The sequence below is a fragment of the Topomyia yanbarensis genome, chromosome 2 (assembly GCF_030247195.1).
Source record: "Topomyia yanbarensis strain Yona2022 chromosome 2, ASM3024719v1, whole genome shotgun sequence".
Taxonomy (NCBI): Eukaryota; Metazoa; Arthropoda; class Insecta; order Diptera; family Culicidae; genus Topomyia; species Topomyia yanbarensis.
The window spans coordinates 93,948,262-93,971,303 of NC_080671.1; the positions used below are offsets into that span (position 1 = coordinate 93,948,262).

The 23,042-nt window shown below is 38.1% G+C and overlaps 2 protein-coding genes across 4 annotated transcripts in view; one reads left to right on the top strand and one right to left on the bottom strand.

The window, feature by feature from the left end:
- LOC131678854 (epidermal growth factor receptor substrate 15-like 1) overlaps positions 1-5,153 on the top strand; it is a 60,968-nt gene extending 55,815 nt beyond the window's left edge. For all 3 annotated transcript variants that reach the window (XM_058959263.1, XM_058959261.1, XM_058959264.1), the window contains one exon: positions 189-5,153. In XM_058959263.1, the coding sequence (XP_058815246.1) occupies positions 189-865 (677 nt within the window). In that variant the 3' untranslated portion in view covers positions 866-5,153. The remainder of the gene's footprint in view (positions 1-188) is intronic.
- Positions 5,154-16,297: 11,144 nt separating this feature from the next.
- On the bottom strand, positions 16,298-18,484 carry LOC131678855 (zinc transporter ZIP9). The gene is made up of 2 exons (XM_058959265.1): positions 17,919-18,484; positions 16,298-17,867 (listed from the first exon to the last, which is right to left on the bottom strand). Exons 1-2 carry the CDS (start codon positions 18,012-18,014, stop codon positions 17,046-17,048), a joined length of 918 nt encoding a protein of 305 aa, XP_058815248.1. The 5' UTR covers positions 18,015-18,484; the 3' UTR covers positions 16,298-17,045.
- Between the last annotated feature and the right edge of the window lie 4,558 nt (positions 18,485-23,042).

The window sequence follows — 23,042 nt, forward strand, 5'->3', positions numbered from 1 at the left end:
AATAAGGCGTTAATTTTAACACAACCTTAACGCTTGAGACAGACTTCTGGTCTTTGTGCTTTAAAATACAGAAAAAATGTCTGGTAAGTCTAGGGAATCCATGATGCTATTTGTCGTTCCCTTCCATCCACTATCATATCGAAAACGCTTTTTTTGTAAATGAAACTCAATTCCCGTCTCTATTACAGACCCATTCTCCTCTGATTCGAACACATTAAGTATCAACCGATCCGCTAGTCCGAAAAAATCGACAACGGGCAAAGAGTTGGATGATTTGTTCTGTGACGCACGGAATAACAACTTTCTTTTCAATAGTAGCAGCACCGGTTTCAAACCTAGCACCGGCAGTGACCCGAAAAAACCGTCGACCGGCGATCCGTTTGATGCCTTCAATGATAATTTCAGTAAAAATGCCTTACATGTCACAGCCCAACAAGATCTGCTGTTCAAAGCTTTCGGTGCCACGGAAAACACGACTAGTACGAAGTCATCCAAGGACACGCTTTTCGGTGCAGCCGCCAAGGTAAGCCCGTTCGAGGATGAGTTCACTAGTGTTGAGGATAAATTTAGTGAAATAAGGGACTTTCCGACCAACAACAACAACAACCACCGTGGTGCGATGGGAGGGAAGAAAGGTGCTACTAAGGCAACGTTCTCTGACTCACTCGATTTCGCTAATTTTGAAGTGTTTAGTAATATTAGCAATAACCTGAAAAATAACAACAGTTTGAAGCGAACTAAGGAAGGAAAACGTGCCGTTCCTACACCCCCACCGGTCACCAAGTTTAACGACGACTATTCCAAGGACGATGCGTTTGATGCGGATTTTCAAGCTGTTCTGGAACGGTCCAGAAGGGAACAGTGAAGAAGGAAGGTTTGTTGATCTTTTGTTTTTTATGTTTGTTAGTTATTTTTGCGACCGAAACTAAAGCTAAAGAGAAAAACAATAATACCAGTGAACTAAATCAAAATAGAAAAATAGTTGCAGAGAAGCACATTTTAAAACTTAACATTTAGAACCATTTCCCTAGTTTGGGAATCATTTTTGGTAGTTTCTATACTGGTTAAAAAAAGATGAATAAATTTTGTTTTGTGCTGTAAATTCTCGTCTAATGTTGAGTTGACGTTGAAAAGAAATTTCAGATATTACACTTTCTTGAGAAACGCTATTTAAACTTTTGGCATTCTTGTTGGTATCAAACTCAAATTCGAATAGGTTATTCTGTTTTGGTAATAAAGACTGAACGAAGAAACTTAAGGTGTACAGAGATCCAATTTGTTGAGTCTACAATCGTTTCATATCGAAGGTGCTCTTGAAAAGTTGCTTCGAACTGATCCGAAAAAAATGATGGATCGACTGAACAAAATGATCAAAAGATTCCGAAAGCATCTTAATACTACATTTCTACAACCTTCTGACGCATAAGCTTTATTATTTGTAATATATTGCCCACGATTATTACTTGAACATGAGTTGGAGCATTTCTAGACGTAAGTTATAGATATTAAAAGATGGCTCTAATCGATGTTGTAAATATCTGTTTGTATCTATACTTATACTAGTTTTTTTTAGTGCAAAGATTTCAATAGGAAAACTCAACAGCCCAAAAAGTATGGTCGCAATGATTGTATACTATTCCCCCGAAAATCATTCCCCAGAAGGCCATTCCCCAGAATTCCACTCCCCAGAATATCATCCCCCAGAATATACTATTCCCCAGAAAGTCATTTCCCAGAATGTACCATTCCCCAGAATTCCATACCCCAGAATACACCATCTCCCAGAAAGTCATTCCCCAGAAAAGTTTAACTTTTTTTTTTTTATTGATTTGATCTTTTCAAACGTACTACTCGTTCCAAGAGGCAGATCACTTGTGATGTATTTTTAAAAATCAGCGAAATTAAATGCATTTATTTCCATCAAAATAGAAATTCATAATGTATTTTGCTTTGCTTGCAATGTCTTTTGCGTTGCGTGCAAGACGTCAAAACGCTACGAAAAAACTAGCCTTACATTCCAAAAAACGTCGAACAACTTGTATCAGCGTAGGACGTTTGTTGAACAAACTTTTCTGCGAGGGAGTGCAAAGTTGATGCAAAAATAGAAATTAAATGCATTTTTCTAATTTGATGCAAATTTGTTATACATTGCTAGAGTGATCTGCCCCTAGACACACCCACTTCCATCGAACGACATTCTTCGATTCGGTCACATTTCAAATGATTTGCGTTGTGTTGAAACCGGAAGGTAGGATGACATTATATATTCCGAATTTAAATAAAGAATAGCTGACTTTCCCGAAAAACCATTCCACAGAAAGTAAGATACCGAAGTGTTTTCCCCAGAAAGAACTATTCTCCAGAAAACCATATCCAGAATGAACCAATGCTCATAAGTTCATTCCACAGTTATAACCATTTCCCAGACATTTTTTTTGAAGTGGGAAATTTTTTTGATGAAAATCAAAACATTTTTTCAGTATGTTGCCCATATTGCTCCCCTCGAAAAGTGCACTGGTAGCAGCATTAGACAATAGCAATATAGGACAAATCGCAAAATTCAGTACAGGTGTGCTTTTCAGTGCCATTCAACAGAAACCATAGAAAGCGGTAGCCACCTTCCTAGGATCTAAAAGAATGAAACAGTGTTATGTAAGTAAGGCGAAACAAAAACTTTGTACATTACCTAAGTCAATGCATGATGCTGGTACGGATAAGCCGTCGAAAGCGGCGGCTCCTCGCAAAAATATCGTTGCACCAGTTCGACCAAAACACCAGACACCTTTTATACATGCTTCCAACCACTCATTTACAAATTACTCAACCCACAGGCCCAGGAGCAATTGGTATATCCCCCGTATACTTGCACATATGTCAGTAGCGCCATAATCGCAAATGCGATAACAGTCCCAACTAATAATATATTCAATTCAAAATGATCGCTAACATTGACGAATAATTGTTGTCGAGTATTATGTCTAACTCTGTGGTAAAAGTACCATTTGGCGTAAGGTATGAAAATACTTTCGAATGTATTTAGTGCAACCTGTTTGAGTAAACCGAGCAATCGTACATTTGCGTACGAAACATTCTTACAAAAGAAAGATAAATGCTCTAAAACCCACGAAACCATTTGTAAAAATATGCATTCATTTCGATTTTAATATGGATTTAACCAAAGCTCCAAAGAAGGAATCAACATATATGTTTGAATAAACCGGGCAGACGAAAAGATCACAAGTTTGCGTGCAAGAGTTACTTGGCGTACAAATTCAAAGAACTGCTCATGTTTGAAAGAAGGATCCAACTCCTATGTTCGAGTAAACAGGTTTTACGAGAGGATAACAGGTTTGCTTGCGAGAGGCCGCCGCTCTCGACGGCACATCCTCAGCAGCTTAACACCGCATAAGTTCTTTTAATTACGTATGCGCAAACCTTAACCTAACCACAAATAATGAATAAAAACCATAAGTTTTCTGGGGAATGGGGCATTCTGGGGAATGACTTTCTGGAGAATGGGGCATTCTGGATAATGGTTTTCTAGGGATTAGCATATTCTGGGAAATGTCTTTCTGGGGAATGGTACATTCTGGGGAAGGGAATTCTGGGGAATGGCTTTCTGGGAAATGGCTTTCGGGGGAATGGTATACAACCGTCGCAATTCCTGTACAAGTATTTTGGGTGAATCTCTCAGCTTCTAATCGCCAGAACTGAACTCGAACTTACTCAGCGCAGGTGAGGTATATGCACTGCAACATTGAAAGTTACTTGTCATTATATAACTATTTGAGGCGTGGTATCATTAATAAAATAAAACTGTTACATAGCTTATGGTAGTAAAATGCGTGTTGGTTCCCCAAGGCCCAAAATGGCAATAAATGGACACAAAATAAAGCAAAGAAGTTTTTTGTAACACTTTGTTAGCTCATTTACGTGCAACTTTTAAAAAGGTAGTTCATGGAGACTCCAGAACGAAGTTAATGCTCTTATCTTCCCTAGTATTGATAACATTTAACGTTGTGCATATCAACAGTATACTACTTATAATCGCATATTTGTCCCATGTTCTAAGAGATTCCCTAACTACATGAGAATGATCTGCGATTATAGGAAGTATATGGGTCAAGAAAACTACAGTCACTGGCTACATTATTATACATAAGCTGAAAAAAATCAGTTGTTTTATCTACAATACACGTTTATTGCTTGATAGTTGTAGTTAAAACAAGCAAATCAGTTTTATTATAAGAGTAATGTCGTATACCCATTCTAAAAATTGTAGTCTGCTGTTCTACGCATAACTGTCCTATGTATATAGGGAATCCAATAGAACATGGGACAAATATGCTGATAACGGCAGTAGTATTCCCATAAATCAAGAAAGTTTCATACAATTGCATCATGAAATGCTAAGGATCAACAATAACTTACACTGATCAGTTTCTAAGTACTATTTATAATTTAATTACGACGTAATATGTATTTTGCACGATATGACGCTTTCACTGAGTTTGAGTTTTATTCGTTTATTTAAAGTTTTCATATTTTACACTGCCGCCATTTATGTTTGAACGTGTTGAGTCCTCAAAAAAAACTACATAAAATAATACCAAAAGTAAGACTATAGAAGTTCTGTTGAGAATTAGCGCAAAAAAGGATGAAATTCAAGAGAAGATTCAATTTATTTTAAGTATAATAATATTGGCCAGTGACTGTACATATTGCTATAGCAAAACATACAGAATAGTACAGTGTACATATTTCGTAAAAGTACGTGAAATCTACCCAAACAAACTTAAACATAACCATTATTCGAAAGCAGGTGAGAGCTATAGGTAAACTGAGAGTAATAGATTGGCAGAGAGAAATCCGAATTTTATAACAGCATGTCAATTTTGTTCAGAACAGACAGTTGTCCAATTGGATCCAAAATAGAGTTTCCACACAGAATAATTACCTATCAAGCTACGCTTCATGTTAGATGTATTTTGAAAACTTATTAATTGTGTAACAATTCAAATCAGATGTTATTGCTTATTGCAAATATATAAATTATAATTGTTGCCTGGGTGTTAGCTAATGCAATGTGCTACTGCGAATGTATTATAAAAAAGTATAAGCGTATCCAAACTCAATAAACATCAGAATATGTATCTTGTAGTCGTTTTTTATTTCCCGAACAGAAAAATGTTCAAGTGTCAATAGTAATGAGTCAATTTGACTATTATAGTCTATTCTCACTTTCAGCGTAGTTCGTCAACCTGTTGAGGATGACCCTTTCCAGAAGTTTATCAAGAGTGTCCAGCAGGCCTATAGGCCGATACGATGCTGGATCTCCTTCCCTGGTTTTGGCAGCAACATCAGCTTCTGGATCTTACATCTGTCCGGGAAGAAGCCTCTTCGTTCAGGTATTTCTGAAGAACTATCCTGAACATATCCGGAAACGCCAGGATCGTGGTTTTCAGTGCCACTTTGGGGAAACCGTCCGGACGGGGAGCTTTTTTCACTTTCAGCCCTTTCGTCACTATTGGGAGCTCGTCGTAGGAGACTCGATTATCACCAGCATTTCCACCGTCTGCATCAACGCACGGTGTAGGCGATCATGCGGTTGGGTCGTGCTTCTGGAAATGATCCTCAACGTAATTTTCAATTTTTCAGCGAACATTTCGTTGGACCCTTGATATTGACCTTCACGACATGGTAAGCGTTGTCCCTTCTCTGCACAGCTTCTTGTAGCAGGTGGACTTACTAAGGACTATCTCGCGTATAAAAGTGGTTCTAGCCGGCCGGAATGTCTCACAATCTTCTCTGACTACCTCAGATCTTGCTTTCTGAACGCTTCATATGTCTTTTAGGTAGGTAGCACGGAGAATGCTGAGCCTTTCGTTCCACCAAAATGCCGGGCAGGTCCTCGTCGAAATTGGAGCGAGGCTGTCAGCACGAAGCTGTTCCAAAAAGGTCCTAGTAAAAGTCCTTTGTATTCCATTTCCGCTTGCCACTCTCCACTCTCCCCGTTATAATGCAATTCCGCCGAACAATGGCGTAGTGGATCACCTGGTTGTCAAAACTACTTTGATTGGTCGTTAGTGATCTAGACCTGCAAATCCAAGTCATGTTGAATGTATTTGAATATGTATTACATTAATCGGACATCATAGGGTTACCAGTTTATATGGGAATTTGTTGTGTGTCCGATCAACTAAATTCAAACAATTGGTTGTACGTCATTTCCCGGAATACCATTCCCCGGAATTCCATTTCCCGGAAAACTATTTCCCGGAATGTACCATATCCCGGAATATCGTTTCCCGGAATGTACCATTTCCCGGAATGTATCATTTCCCGGAAAACTATTTCCCGGAATGTATCATTTCCCGGAAAAACCATTTCGCGGAATACCATTTCCCGGAAAATAAAAAAAAATCTCGTACCTCGCCGACCAAACTTATTTTTAGAAGAACGGCTATGCAGCTAATTGTGTTCTAGGAGATTTTACCTACTTTAGAACATGAAAAGTTGTTTGAAAATATTTTTAATTTTTTTTTATCGAGTGGTTATTGCGGTAAAAAACAGGATAGCGATAAGCTTGCAAAACTGTCATTTTAAAGATTTAATCTTTTCGATTCCGCGATGTTAGGAAAAATTATTTTAATTAATCATTATACTGCCCATAAACGCATAAGAGTCCCATGTGGATTTTTGTCGAAAATGAGTTATCCGTTGAATTGTATTCTGTATCACCACTAAATCACACTGCACAAATAAGATTATCGGGTTTGTTCAGCAAATATCAAAAAAAATACCAAAGCATGGTTGTCCCATCCATTTGGTTCAATGGATGGGACAATCTTGAACAGCGTTTTTCTCGGATTGCTGTTTTTCAACATGGGACTCTTATGCTGTTATGGGCAGTATATGAACAGCTTACGGACGGCTTTTGGTTTTGAACCAAGAAGAAACTTGGGAGGATTTAAAAAAACCGTGTAGGGAATAAAAATGATATTTTCAGCGTTTCGCGTAAAATTAAAATAGCGAAAAAATCCTACGTAAGTCACTTTCTATCGTTCTAAGGAATCAAAAAAAACTTTAGTTTTTGACACTAGGTCAAACATTACAGGAGATAGACTTCAGGCTCGGATTAAAAAAAACGTGCTGACGGGAAAATGCTGAACAAATTACTTAAAATTAATATTTTTGTGCTGCATAAGTCGTATTATGAATCCCATTTTGGGATCTTGATTCATCTCCTTATTACGCAAATAAAAATATGCTTATACCGTACTCTATAATGGTTTAAATTCGTAACGATCAATTTAGAACGCCTTGAAATGCAGCCATCTTTGTAATTGAAAAGGCAGTGTTTTCCACAACGCTGGCAACATTTTTATTATAACCAATCATTAGTACTCTTAAAATGCCCTGAATACGTTGATTGATTTTTATGAAGATTAGGTAAAAGATGACGAAAAAATATAAATATTTCCTAAAATTCAGTTATAAATATTTTTGGAACCTTTGAAATTTTATAGATTGTGAATGTATCTGTCTGAGATGCTGCCTTCTTAAAATTATGCAATCTTCTTTGGATTTTTATGTAGAATGTTATTTTTATCTATACGAAGGTTCTCTGAAAATACTCTTGGACTTTTATTGATTTTTATTCGCACTAATATTTGTTTACAGTAACAGTGCATTGAAAACGCCTTCAGTTATTTTAAATTTCACTTCGTATTAAAAATTTCTATGTGAATTAGCCTTCTTTGGAACAATAGCAAATCAATGGAAATAATTTTAGAATTTTATTGATTTCAATACAATAAATAAAAATTTTCGTAATATATTTTTGAAATGCTATTCATTTTGAATTAAATTACGACTTTGATATCGCCTTCTTTTAGCATAAGCTATTTTCTGGACCTTCGATTGATTGATAATGATTTCAAATAAAATTATATATGCATGAGAATTAGTTTTTTTTTAAATTCCCTAACATGATCAGCGAGCAAAGACAAGGGAACCAAACAAATATTTGAGTAGCAACATAGTTCTAAATGCAAATGTTCTCAAAGTACTTCAGATTTCAATAGTATAACAAATTGCCGAGAAAAAGTACGTCCCGGGAAATGGTATTCCGGGAATTGGTACATTCCGGAAAATAGTATTTCGCGAAATGGTACATTCCGAGAAACGATATTCCGGGAAATGAGACATTCCGGGAAATAATACATTCCGGGAAATGGTTTTCTGGGAAATGGCATTCCGGAAAATGGTTTTCCGGGAAATGGTATTCCGGGAAACGACATACAATCCAAACAATTCAATAGCGTCTTATGGGAGCGTTATACCGTTAATTTGAAACTAATTTTGTGAATATCGGTTCAGTTATCTCTGAGAAAATTGATTGACATTATTTGACACACACATACATACGCACACACTCACAGACATTTTGCGATCTCGACGAACTGAATCGAATGGTATATGACACTCGGCCCTCCGGGTGTTGGTAGGAAAATCGATTTTTGGAGTGATTGCATAGCCTTTCTTTATATGAGAAAGGCAAAAAGGATTACTGGGGCCCTATTCTCACAGTCACGTCACTTAGTGACTAGCGGCCCTATTCTGCGCGGCGTGTGACGTGAGATGACTAATCTCACCTCACTCTAAGTGACTTTTCTCACCCAATTCTGAAGAGTCACTTCGGGTGACGTGAGACACCCGTTTAACCGCAATGGGGAATCTCACATCACCCGAGTTGACTCTCAGAATAGGGTGAGAAAAGTCACGTAAAGTGATGTGAGATTAGTCATCTCACGTCACACGCCGCGCAGAATAGGGCCGTAGAGCAAAATTTTCTTCTAGTCCCTAAGTGAGGTGACTGTGAGAATAGGGCCCCTGATCTGCTCGATGCCTGTTTAAAGTCACTAAATATAACAGAGTTAAAAGTCCTAAATAATCGGCCCTATTCTGCACGGCGTGTGACGTGAGACGACTAATCTCACCTCACTATACGTGACTTTTCTGACGCTATTCTGAGAGTCGACTCGGGTGAGGTGAGATTCCCCATTGCGGTTAAATGGGCGTCTCACGTCACCCGAAGTGACTCTTCAGAATTGGGTGAGAAAAGTCACGTAGGGTGAGGTGCGATTAGTCGTCTCACGTCACACGCCGCGCAGAATAGGGCCGAATGTCTAAGTTGGCGAACATATCACAAAAGCTAGCCATGTTACCGTTTCATATCCGTTGAACCATACTGTGTGGTCATACACTTCACTCATATATCTCTCTTTCTATATCATTTTAGTTTTTTTGCCTTTCTCATATAAAGAAAGGCTACGCAATCACTGTAAAAATCGACTTTTCAACCGAATGTCATATCCCATTCGATTCAGTTCGTCGAGATCGGCAAAAGTCTGCACTTTTTTTTATCGAAGGGGAATCTTCAAAAGAGACCACTACCGACTTGGCCGTGGTACTGTCGGATTCTTGCTGCAGCTCTTTCTCCAGCAAGCCTACCGACTAAACCTTAACCTCTTGTATCTCCGTATCCTTTTCCTCCCGGGACCACCGTTGAGTATTGCTTCGGGAGGAGTCTGTCGGCCCTATTCTGCGCAGCGTGTGACGTGAGACGACTAATCTCACCTCACTCTACGTGACTTTTCTCACCCAATTCTGAATAGTCACTTCGGGTGACGTGAGACGCCCATTCAACCGCAATGGAGAAGCTCACCTCACCCGAGTCGACCCTCAGAATCGGGTGCGAAAAGTCACGTAGAGTGAGGTGAGATTAGTCGTCTCACGTCACACGCCGCGCAGAATAGGGCCGTGTGTATCTGTGTATGTATGTGTGTGTCAAATAATGTCACTCATTTATCTCAGAGATGGCTGAACCGATTTACACAAAATTAGTTTCAAATGAACGGTATAACGCTCCCATAAGACGCTATTGAATTTTTAGTTGATCGGACTTTCGATTCCGGAGTTACGGATTGAAGAGTGCGGTCACACAGCAAATTCCCATATAAATTGGTAACCCTATGATATCCGAATGATGTAATACATATTCAAATACGTTCAACATTACTTGGATTTGCGGGTCTAGATCACTAATGACCAATCAAAGTAGTTTTGACCACATTGGTCACCTATGACGGATCTTGATGCCCCCAGGGAACTCGCCAAGTTCCCGAGCTAATGTCACACCTATTTTCCAGCGAACCCTTAACCGATTTTGACAAGCTTGATTTCAAATGAAAGATATAATATCCCCAATGACTGCTATTGAATTTCATTCAGTTCTGACTTTTTGGTTCCGGAGTTACAGGTTGGTTATTGCGGTCACATAGGAATTTCTCATATGAACCGGTACAATCGTAATACCTCATAGGTTTAAAATCTTTTGAAATGAACATCAAATTACTTCGATTCGCAGGCCTAGATCACTGATGGCGAATCAAAGATTATTGGAATGTAGTGTCCACTATCGATAATTCCGGAAGTCCCGGGTTCCGGGCATATTTCAGATCTAAAGCGACATCGGTGATGACTGAACCTATTTTCACTAAACTAGTCTCAAATGGAAGGTAAAATATGAAGTTCGGTGTTGAACCCTCCATCTACTCCTCCGCCTCCTATCTCTCACCCCCCCCCCCCTTTCTTTCACTCACCGCTCAGACCAACCTCCCTCCTGCATTCCCTTCATCCACCCCGTATATTAAAATAAGTTAGGTGATTCCCAACGCTTCCTCCACATCCTACTAATTATACCCCTTCCCGTCTCCACCATGAAGTTAACATGAAGACAACATTGAACTCACGCTAATTACGCTACATAAATATTATATTTTTGTTTGTTTCAAGTATGTCAGCGTCGACATTTTGCTTATCAGGTTCGTGAGAGTCGTGCACTTCTATATGTTTATCAAGTATGATAAGAATGTAATAGACATTTTCACAATGTTATATTGAACGTAACCAGGCATTAATTCATAGTTTGGATAAATGAGAAAGGCATAATTTCACCGCTAAGTGGATTAAAACAGGTTTTTATCCTTGGAGAAGCGGAAGCACTAGGTAAAAGCAACGCCAAAAATGTATAACCAAGGGTAAAGAAATATGTAAATACACGAACTCCGGGAACTCCTGAATACCCTGAAAAAAACAGATATAACACAAGGTAGATTCCATAAGATGAGAAAAAGAAAGCAGAAAGTGAAATCCAATCAATAAAATCTAAAAATAAACCTGCATAATCTACAATAGCAGAATACTTGGAAAAAGAAAAGAAAAGCTAGATGACTAAAATCAAGGAAAAAAGATAGAAATACACAAAGGAATACTGACAAATATATAATTTCCCGCGTGAAGATAAATTATGGAAGTCGAAAGGTAAGAATGCATAACAACCAATAATAATAATGATAGCAAATGAATTTATTCATATTCAAAAAGGTGTTTATATGGCACCCATGCGCTAATCCATCCTAGTTTAAAATTTTGTTAACATAATGTCCTAACGAAATATCTGGGGCCCTATTCTCACAGTCACGTCACCTAGTGACTAGAACAAAATTTCCTTCTAGTCACTAGGTGACGTGACTATGAGAATAGGGCCCCATATTGATCGAAGCAACATTGCAAGGATTCCAAATAACATTGCCGAATTCCAGCATCGAACGCACCAACGTAAATAGTTTAAAACTCAAAGGATCACGAAATTCGCCGCGGATCTTAAACATGAATTTCAATTGTCGATTGTAGCAGAGAGGTGACGAAGGTCTTTAATGTAGTCGTGTAGGTGCATACGGTTTTCAGTAATATTGTAGTCATATTCGATGGCGTTTTCAGTGCAACAAAAGTTGATGACAATGCAAATGAGAATACACAAAACCATCATATTCTGCACACTCCAGTCGTTAAGAGTATCTAGAATGGTTTGTTGTGCGAAGAAGTCAGACTGGTTACGAATGACGAAATATAATTTAAAAGTATGCCACCAGGACTTAAAATATCGATAACGTCGTTAAAAAAATGCGAAAATAGCAGTGGTGCGAGTGTACTGCCTTATGGAACACCACTGTTATTTTCCGAAAGTAATTAAATTGAGCAGTGCCAATACAAACAGAAACTTAACCATGAATGAGATACGATCAGGCATTGCATTTATCGCTCATATGAGTAAATGCGCCCGGATAGTTTGCTACTGCGACAATAAAAACTCACATTTTCACACGAAAAGTTATTGGCACTCACACAACTTCTCCGGATAAATACAACGTGTTATTTCTCCGGATAAATAAAACAGCCGGAGAATGAGTGAATGAGTTTATCACGGTATCCTTTTGGCGTTCCCTGCTTTGCTGTCGTTATTCCAAAACACGATAAAACAAGTCCATCATACTTCTTTGCCGCTTTTCTTTGTAATTAAGTGTATTTTTTGAAGTTTTTATTGATTTCCACGAAATTAAAATTTTATCACCTTCTCCGGTGAGAAGGAAAAAGTCAAATAAATTTTATCCGGAAAATCATTCTCACGCTATTTGTGGAGACGGAGAATTTTGCGACTCATCTTATCTCGGAAAAGTTGGACATCGGATAAGCTACTTCTCGCGTGAGTGAGAGAGAATTACAACCCCTGGATACGATCGAAGTCAGTAGCAGAGCCTAGTCGTGCAGCCATCTGGACGCTTTTGAGCCGTGACGAAAGAATATATTCATTTCTCTAGGCACTACTGCTTATACAATTTCGACTCCATCGTGTTGATGGTTCCGAAAATCTCGTTTTTGAGTCCACAGCTACTAATTCTTTGTCAGATCATCATTTTTCTGGCGAACTTATTGGCGAAAATAAACTTGCATTTACTGGGGGCATCATCTCTTGCTGCGGCCAGAAAAACGATTGTCCGGGAATCTAAAGAAACGGCGATGTTCAACTTTTCGATCGTGCATTTTCAAACAATTTCGCTGCCAAATATTGCCTATCCGACCACTAGAGGCGCTCCTACAGATCCCAATTCTAATGCCGTTTTTAATTGAGGCGAAACTTAGGCACAGACTAACAGACATAACACTTAAAAACAAAACTTCGATCGCTTTAACGGTCATTTTAAATATATTTGTAGTTGGGACTGTGGCCACATTTGAAATTATGGCGCTACTGACATATGAACAGGCATATGTGGGATAGACAACTAGTGAAAAATTGCTACCAAATCTGAGGGGTAACCCACCAGTAAATGTGTGTTTGGGACCGTGAATAAAAGGTGGAGCTAGTGTTCTGGAAAAATTGTCGGATCAATGTTTTTTGAGGGAATTCCCTCATAGTGTTATGTCTGTTAGTCTGTGACTTAGGTTCAAACCCCAACTGCTGTCAAAATAACAGCGTTTTGAGATACTTATTTTATTCGATTCAAAACCGTCTCAATTAGCGATTTTAAATTTTCTGAATGTTTGTGTGTGTAAATACAGGCCATATTCGATTATCCGTAGTCTCGATAATCCGTAGAAAATGACTCGATTATCCGTAGTCCGAAGAAATTGTTTCAATTATCCGCATATTATTTTTTCTAAAGCTACATTACACATCTATGATTGTAATTGATACCAACTACGGTTTCTGAAAGAATAAATATTTTCTAAAAAATATGAAAACTTCATAGAAGTGCAGAAATTTTACTTAATTATAGCATATAATTTTGAATTCGATGCGATGAGTTACATATTTTCGCACATAAATCAATTACAATTGATACTAGCTACAGTTTTTGAAAAACCAGAATTTTATGGTCTCACAAAATATTCACAAAAATATGTGGAAATACAGAAATTTCGCATTTAAAAAAAACTTTTTTTCTATCCCAATATTTAAATACAAAAATCGATTGAAATTGATATCAGCTACATTTCCTGGAAGCACAAAATTTTAAACTCTTGAAAATTACAATAATTTGGGTCAATAAAGAGATTTCATTTAATCAACAAATATTTCAACTCAATGCGACGTACTATAAAATTTGATGCACCTAATCGATTGGCTACAAACTTCATTTTCCTGTAGATGCCTGTGATTTTCTCTGTAATTTTTAGAATAAATACAATGATCGTTTTTGTCAGCCCCATCATGTATTTATGACTTTATCTGAATATATTGGTTTCAGATTGTTTGAGACTATCGAAGGTATGAAATAAAACCCTAGAATACTCGTCGGAATCAGTCTATTATCGCATCAGTTTGAAAAACAATCGAAACTTTTTAAATACTTTAAGAACATCGACATTTAGAATTCTTAACACACTTACGCAAAGGCTTTCGCTTTAATTCCATCGTGTAACATAGGAGAATCAAAACAGAAAACTTTTTCTTAAATGTAGCTGACAAAATCGGGTCAAAAAGCTGACAAAATCTGTTGTAGAAAAATTCGGCAGCGGGGACTAATAAAATAGGATCTTCACTGTAGTCAGTACTTTGCACCCCTCTGAAAAGAACAGTGCTAATAATTCTTTACAAAGTAGATGCACTGAACAGCCTTTAAGCGACTCGGTAGAACACCGAACAATGGCCAAATGAAGATCCTGGATGATGTTTTCACCAAGAGAAAAAAGCAACGTGTGTAAAATTCATCCCCCTTAGAAATCCATATTTCGAAAGGCGTCCATTACTGAACTTGTGTTGGATGGTTTTGAAACAAATTTTTGGACTTCTCAGTGGAATCTAGCGTGTTGCTTCTCTTAGAAGATTCCCAAAGTTTTGTTGTATACAAACTAGCGGTGCGTAATCTCAAACTCAGTGGTTATTTCTGTTTGAATTTACCAAAACCAGTATTAGGTTGACTGAAGTTTCACACAGAGAATTTAGCTTAAACTAAACATAAGTATATTAATCCTAATGAATCGAACACAATACTTTAAAATAAAATAAGTTAGCTAAATAACTTGTTACATGTCTTACTTTCACTTTATAGAATATAAAGTGATCGATATTCGTCCATAAGTCAAACATTAATGCATGTACCATAAGTCAAACATTGATGCATGTACCTTAGATACTGTTTTTCAACATATAACAAATATATTTCATGAAGAAAAAAAATTGTTTTGATTCGATTATCCGAAGCGAACTTTTTCTGCACCTTACGTATAATCGAATCTGGCCTGCATTATTTTTAAAAAATTGATCATAGAAAATTTATCTTTTGAACTAGAAGAGATAGCGCTTTGCTGTCTTCGACAAACTTGTAGTGCAGAGTATTTTTATAATATTTGTAGAAGACAAGTTGTCATTCCATCCAAAATCACTATTTGGTTTATGATTTTTGAGAAAAAGTGGGTGAAAGATAAATATGCTTTAAGACCCTTTTCAAATTTGCGTTTGTGATGAACATACGAGCCCCTATTATTGATACTGCATTTCAACTCCAAAAAGCAGGATCGAAATTGAAAAGAGGTTTTTGCATGATACTAAAAATGTTTTTTGAACACTAAAGCGTGTTTTACCATATGCAAAAAATCTCAATATATTTTGCTTTCCCGTTTTCGAGACCAGAATTTTTATAAATTAGTGAGAAAACATAATAAAAACTCCAATGACTCATTAAATTATTTTTCGAAAGTTCAGTTAAAGAGGAGGGCCAAAAATATACCAAGGGGCGCTAAACTGAAACCCCGCCAAGGTCGCCAGAATCCCACGCTACAGCTCTGACTGTGGAGACCGATTATGTTGGTCATTTTCCGAACCTTGAAGACAAAATCTTAGATGATTTTGAATGGAATCATCATATCAATTGACAGTGTTGTGAAATTTATAATGGGCTACCGCATCTTGGTTTAACTTCAAGCAAGTTATCAATAGAAACCAAACGAAAACTTTCAGACGCCACCTTACCCACACTTCTTCTAAATGCCTCAAATAGAGCTCTAAATGGACTGAAAAACGTCATAAACTGCTGTGTGCGATGGGTCTTCAATCTTCACATGTAAATATTATAAAAATAAACGTAAAACTTGGGTTGCTGTTGCTTGTCTACTCTTCCGGTAATTGCATCACGTGGGTATTCTGAGTATGTATGTTTCATGATGCTAGTCATTGAGATATTTGATGAAGTAGGATCTTCTTAGATGACTGAGTGTTTTGTTGTTGTTTCTCCCGTCGTTGTGTCATCAAAAGATAGAACAAAAGTAGAGACCGGCTAAGGGGTGGACCAATAGGGACCATAATTTATGTTTCACTACATGACTCACTCCTACTAGGGAAAATCTTTTCAATGAAACTTAATCGCGTATCACAGTTAACAAACATCCATTCTTAGCTATTCATGCCTTTATTTATTGCATACCCTTGAGCTGAACATTTTGCCTTAGTGTACATCAACACGTGTTACAACAGTTTCGTTAAAAATCTCACGGACTCATTCTCGTACAGATCTATATCTAAACTATTTCAAACCCTTCCAGGCTAGGTAGGTTACTGTTGCCTATCATCTCAATCCGTATGTGCAATGATAAAAGTAGTGTAAAATCTATTTACACTACCTTACACGCCTTTATCTCTCGGTGAGATCTCGTGTGTTAGCTTTATGGACAATGACATATTACATTACCTATATCACCATTAATTTGTATCCGCTTCGGGTGCATTCAGAAGCTTGCATGCTTTCTTGCCCTCATTTTATTTTTTTTTCACTGCCCAGAGTACGTCACTCTCGCTTAAAAAAATCTATATTATTACAAATAAAATAGCCAAATGGCGAGTAAAGTCTAAGTCTTTCGCATTGCCTTTGTTGCACTTATGTATAAATGAACCGAACAGAAAGAAACATTTGGAAACAAAATTGTCAGAAATGGATACATTCATTGATCAAGTTCACGAAAACAGTCATCAAAAATTCAACGGGGCCTGGTTAAAGATGTTCATTTTAGAATGGTCAATCTCTGATGTTGCGCCTCACTCCGCTTTTGATTGGTTTTGTTCGCATACTTGTTCTAATTGCATTATGATCCCGATACTTAATTAGAAAGTTTGGCAATGATTCAGTTTATTGTTGTCCACACTAATGGTGGTGTCCCATGGTCAGAAACAAAGGCATCAGAGCACCCAGAATTAACAGACCCAGTTCAGTGTTTTTTAACCCACTTCCACCCCGGACGATAGCTGTTTTCCCATCGATTGGTAGCGCAGACTGTTGTTCGAGCAGGTTGTAATCATGGTGGCTGTGATGACCACCGTGTCCGGCATTATGCGTTAATTCTGGCAAAACGTGAACTGTGGCTACGTACAGGAACGTACCAGCGGAAAACAACATCGCGATGCCTGTGGCATTGAGAGACTCGAGAGTTTCTTTCTGTTCGCTACCAATCCCGAAATAGGTCAATATGGTTAACAGCGGTGCCGACAGGGAAAAAATCAGTAGATGCTTTCGTATCCTTTGGCGCTCGATACCTTCGTGCAACAGGAAGCTGACCAATCCGAAAGCAGCTGGAGCTTTGTGAAGCATGATAGCTAAAAATACGATTATTTCAACGTCCGAATGACTAGTGGTGGCCGCAGCTCCCAATGCTACCCCGTCAGCTGCTGCGTGTACCACTAAACCGATGGTAGCGGTTAAATTACGTTCATTGGAACCTTCCTTTCGACGGGAAGAAACCTGGTCCACCAACATCATAAATACAAATCCCAGCACCAGTGATAGTCCGATAGTTGAGGAATGTTCATCAGCATTGTGCTTGTGATTCGGTGCCAACGATGTGCCTACAGATTTAGGTTCCAGATTACTTTCGTCGTACAAAGAGCGGATGCCTTCGGGAATGATAACGGTCAGAGCTGTTCCGACCAACAGACCAGCGCCGAAAATAGATACATTTTTGAGTTTTTCCTAAAATTATCGGAATGAATTGATGTTCAAGAAAGAAAACATTTTGCTTACCTCAGATAACGAAACGATGAGAGGAATACTCCCTGCTATGTACGAACCAACAAGCATTACAATAACTAACAGAATGAGCATTACCGTCTCGTCCATTTTGAGTGGAATAATTTTTTTGCCTATTCTGCAAAAACGTTGATATTATTCTAGCACTAATTTTTCAGTACAGGTGCAACATATCGTCCATTACAGAAAGAACGATACTCTAGCTTCTATATTAAATGTAGACCTTTCCTAACAATACAAAATTGCAAAACTAATTTTATTGCACCCGCGACGTGTCCAATGTTTTCACTCAATTTTGTCTCGCTTTGCCTAACACAGCAGTGACACTAAATTCATTCGAGACTCAACTCTTCGCGTTTTTTGTCAAACTCAGGTAGGACTGCTGGTACAAAGTTTCTGTAACTGACAAGTTCACGTTCTGCTTATAAATAAATTACGAAAAATACAAATTTAATGCACGAGCAAGCTTCCGAACGACAGTCAACTTTTGTTTACAAAAGATGCTGGCATTTCGCGTTTGTAAAACTACTACTATCTGCCCATCTGAGAAGTCTGCGAATGGCAAATACTCATGAATGAAATGAACAATTTAGAATTCATGCACGAAATATACAGCGTTGCCATCATACAAAGATTAACTCGTGATAACCCGAGGGAAAAACTGTAGTATCTGTGACACATAATAATAATGAGATCGGTGATAATAAACTTCTGTCAAAGAGAATAGGGAAAGAGACGAATAGTGTGAAGCCAAAAATACCTTATTGAGCAGACCAATCGTGCAATGTAAATAAACATTACTCATGCCTGAGTTGGAGGAGATAAGTATTGTACTTCTATCAAAAAAGAAATTTGAATTTTCATCAGAATTTAGTTCAATCGTGATTGTAAGGTGCATTCTAGAGTATATGTATGAGTAAAAATAAGCTTTAGAATTATTTCATCTCTTTGTTTCGAAATGCACATCGTTTGATAAACAAATCCATCGATCGACATACGGTTTGTTTTCAAAATATAATAGGAGTCATTTAAAGTGCTGCCTATAGAAGCGGTTGCCAAAATTCTAGTGTTGAAATCATCATAAAGGGCGTGTTGCCGTTTTGACTGATTTTCACTCTTCGTCTCTTTCCCTATTCCCTTTGACTTCTGTATTTAAGATAAAAATACTAGAGAAATAGATTACCGCTTAACTATCCTGTTGTAATTTATGACAATTTTAACATATTCTAACAATATTTGTCAACTACAAACTGACAATGGAATAGTTTGAATCACTACTAAAAATGAATCAAAAATGAAAATATGAACATGGTAAACATCTTGAATATCATACTCTGTTGCGTTTCGGCTTCGTCTCATCAGAAACCGACACTAACTTATTGTCGGAATAGATTAGCGCAGACTTGATGCAAATCCCTTAAAACTAAAACACACTTTGTGTTTCAATCGAACGACTGATCAAACGTGATGTCCCGTTCGAGCAGAAGTTCTGTTTATGGCGATGAGACACAGTGAAGCCGAAACTTCTCTTGGCTTAGCAGGCCTATGCGAAAGCACTATGCTATTTTTCACCCTAAGGAGGAAAATTTGGTAAATTTCTCACTAGGGTGAAAATTTGTTGGTAAAAACCAGTCTTTGTACTGATGAGGCGAAGCCGAAACGCAACAGAGTATGAAATAAGGATTTGTGCCTAGGGGCAGATCACTTGTGATGCATTTTTAAAAATCAGCGAAATTAAATGCATTTATTTCCATCAAAATGGAAATTCATAATGTATTTTGCGTTGCGTGCCATGTTTTTGCGTTGCCTGCAATGTGGTTTGCGTTGCGTGTAAGACGTCAAAACCCTACAGAAAAACCTACATTTAACAAAACGTCGAACAAAGTGGATCAGCGTAGGACGTTTGTTAAACAAACTTTTCTGCGAGGGAGTGCCAAGCTGATGCAAAAATGGAAATTAAATGCATTTTTTCTAATTTGATGCAAATTTGTTATACATTTTTAGAGTGATCTGCCCCTAGATTTGTGCCCTTTTCACCAAAATTTTCCTCCTTAGGGTGAAAAATAGCATAGATCTTGAATATACTTTTCAAGTGATTGTTCTTCGCACGTTAGCCTGAGAAAAATTGAGGGGTAATACTTTGCTGAGGGATAGGACTGTGAGCAGGTTGCTACAGCACGTCCATCCTGACATTACTGTCGGCCGCGACAGTTCGCCAAAACGTTCTACTCTGGTGCTATTTGTTTACATTTTTTTTCTTTGTTAACATAACATGGTTTTCTTAACCTACTAAACCTGTAGTCGTACTCAGTTTAAATTGAAATTTTAGTCGCAGATTTCAATACGATTAACTCACTGCAATTCATCTTCTAAGTATTCGATATCTTCATACTCTGTCTCTGAATCGGAAAAATCATTAACCTCATCATTGTCGGCCTTTTGGTAGAGTTTCATGTTTATGGGATCGAATATACCTTCAAAACGTCGGTTGGACACTTGGTATCCATCTAAATCGGAGATCAAATATCGATTGCGATCAAGAACCTTCCTGATAACGTACGGGCTTTTGAATTTCGGCTGTAATTTTCTCTTAACTCCTACTTGTTTTACGTTACGAATCGAAACAAGATCACCTTCACAGTAATGGGTACGAGCCTTACACCGTTTATCGTACTGCTGTTTATTGTAGCTTTGCAACTTACTAATCGCTCGTGATGCGCTTTCACGGATTTCGGTCAAATTCCGATCGTCGGTCAAATTCAACTCATTCACGTATTTAGTCAAACCATCCGAAACGTAACGCTTCTGCAGCACACCAAAGAGCAATTGCGAGGGTATATCACCAATAGAGCGATTCAACGTGTTATTTAGTAAAAACTCTGCATCAACAAGAATCGTGTCCCACTGTTGATTACGGGTCTCAACGAGTTTACTAAGCAAAGGAATAAGTGTTCGATTATAGCGTTCTATTTGGCCGTTAGCCTGCGGACATGCTGTTGCCACAAGCTGGTGTCGAAACCCATGATCTTTAACGAACGCTTTGAAAAGATCTGAAGTAAACGCGGTGCCTCTATCCGACACGAGAACATCGGGCGTTGAATACGCTATGAAATACGACTTCAAATGCTGCATCGTTTCGCGACTGTTTGTAGTCTTCGTCGGGTACAATTTCAAAAATTTCGTAAACGCATCGACTATCGCCAGGATATGCTCATTTTTACCCTTCGTTTTATCCAACGGTCCTAAATGATCGATGTGGATCGTTGCGAACGGTTTGTTCGATTTGTCAACAAGTTGTAACGGACCATCTATGTTTTCTGTTTAGGATTGAACGATATGCAAGTCACACACCTCGCGATATGTTCTTTCAACTTGCTACGCATACCGGGAAACCAATACGAACGTTTGATAAGCCACTAACCTTATCAATCCCGAAATGGCCAAGATTATCGTGGTATTTGAAGATCACGGAATCTTCCATGTTCTCCGGAACGTACAATAGGAGGCGGTTCTTGTATTTACGGAAAAGCAAGTTATCGTGTATTTCGTAGGCCTTACTTTCCACTAACTCCAATTCGGATTTAATCTTCACGATTTTCGGATCTTTTATTTGATTCACGTACAACGCGTTCTCGAAAACGTTACTCGACTCACTCGTTTCTTCGATTACGAGGCAATACATACGCGACAATGCGTCCACGTGTTGCATTTTAGATCCGGAACGATGCTCGATAGCGTAATTAAACTGTTCGAGGAAAAGAGCCCAACGCGCAATTTTTGGATTCATGTCTTTCTTATCCAACGTCGCTTTAAGGGAGTTGCAATCGTTCACAACCGTAAAATGAATACCGAATAAGTAAACACGGAAACGTTGCAGACTGTAGACGATAGATAACGTCTCGAGTTCGAAAGAATGAAGAATCGATTCGGCCGCTGTGGTTTTACGCGAGAAAAACATCGTTGGATGAAACTGGTTATCGTACGTTTGACGCTGTACAAGAATACCGCCGAAACCGTTTGACGACGCATCTGTATTAGGGTGTCCCAAAATGACATCATGTTAAAAAAGTCATCGGGCTCACTTCTTAAATGAAAGGTTAGGGTATTGGGACTACTTTCATCTTCGGAGTGAGTTTGCTAGAACGCTTCCTACTGGTGGCGACCCTTGATTTTTTGAAAAATGGGCCGATTTTGGATAAAATTTCAAATTTATGCCTGTTGAAGTGCTCCTGAACTGTCTTAGATTTTTTTTTCAGCATTTTCTTCAGCAAAATTACGCCCCTGAATTCGGCTCAACTATATAAAGTGTTTTCTGTACTTTTAAAATTTTGTAGATACCCAGCTTTGAAGAAAAAATACTAAAAAACACCAAAAATTTCACTTTTTACTAAGTTTTAATGGCCATGCCGCTCTTATAATTCCAAATTTGTACAAACTAACTGACCAAACTTCTCCGTTTGGATCTCCAGAAAAATTAAAAATGCTGAAAAAAAATCTAAGACAGTTCAGGACCACTTCAACAGGCATAAATTTGAAATTTACCCTAATACCCTAACCTTTCATTTAAAAAGTGAGCCCGATGACTTTTTTAACATGATGTCATTTTGGGACACCCTAATCTGTATGAAGCTGAGTTTCGAGCTTCGGACTGTAAATGCTCAGAACTGGTTTCGAGACTAATGCATCTTTAAGCTTTTCGAACGACTCGAAATGCTTCGCGCCAAACTTGAAATCCGATCCGCGCCGATTCTGTAATTCGTATAACGGATTCGCAAAGTTATTGTATCGGTAAATGAACTTACGAAAGTAACTCATCAGCCCTAAGAAACGTTGAAGCGCTTTATCGTTTGTCGGCACGGGAAAGTTACCCACATTCTCAATGTGTCGATCACTCGGACAAATCTGGTTGAAAGAAACGTAGTAACCAAGAAATTCAACACCGGTTTTCAAAAAGGAACAAAGCTAAATGTTCGTCAATGGTCACAGAGCTTACAAGAATATCATCTATAAATACAACGATTTCCCCAGAATCAACAAACTCTTTTAAAACCTTCATCACATACCGCGCGAATATCGACGGTGAGATCGTATAACCGAACGGCAATTTATTGAACTCGT

Bases quoted from the DNA above. Each gene is read 5' to 3' on its own strand.
- LOC131678855 (XM_058959265.1), bottom strand. From the start codon at position 18,014: ATGGACGAGACGGTAATGCTCATTCTGTTAGTTATTGTAATGCTTGTT. The intron at 17,868-17,918 runs GTAAGCAAAATG...CGATAATTTTAG, and splicing joins TCATCGTTTCGTTATCTGAG to GAAAAACTCAAAAATGTATC.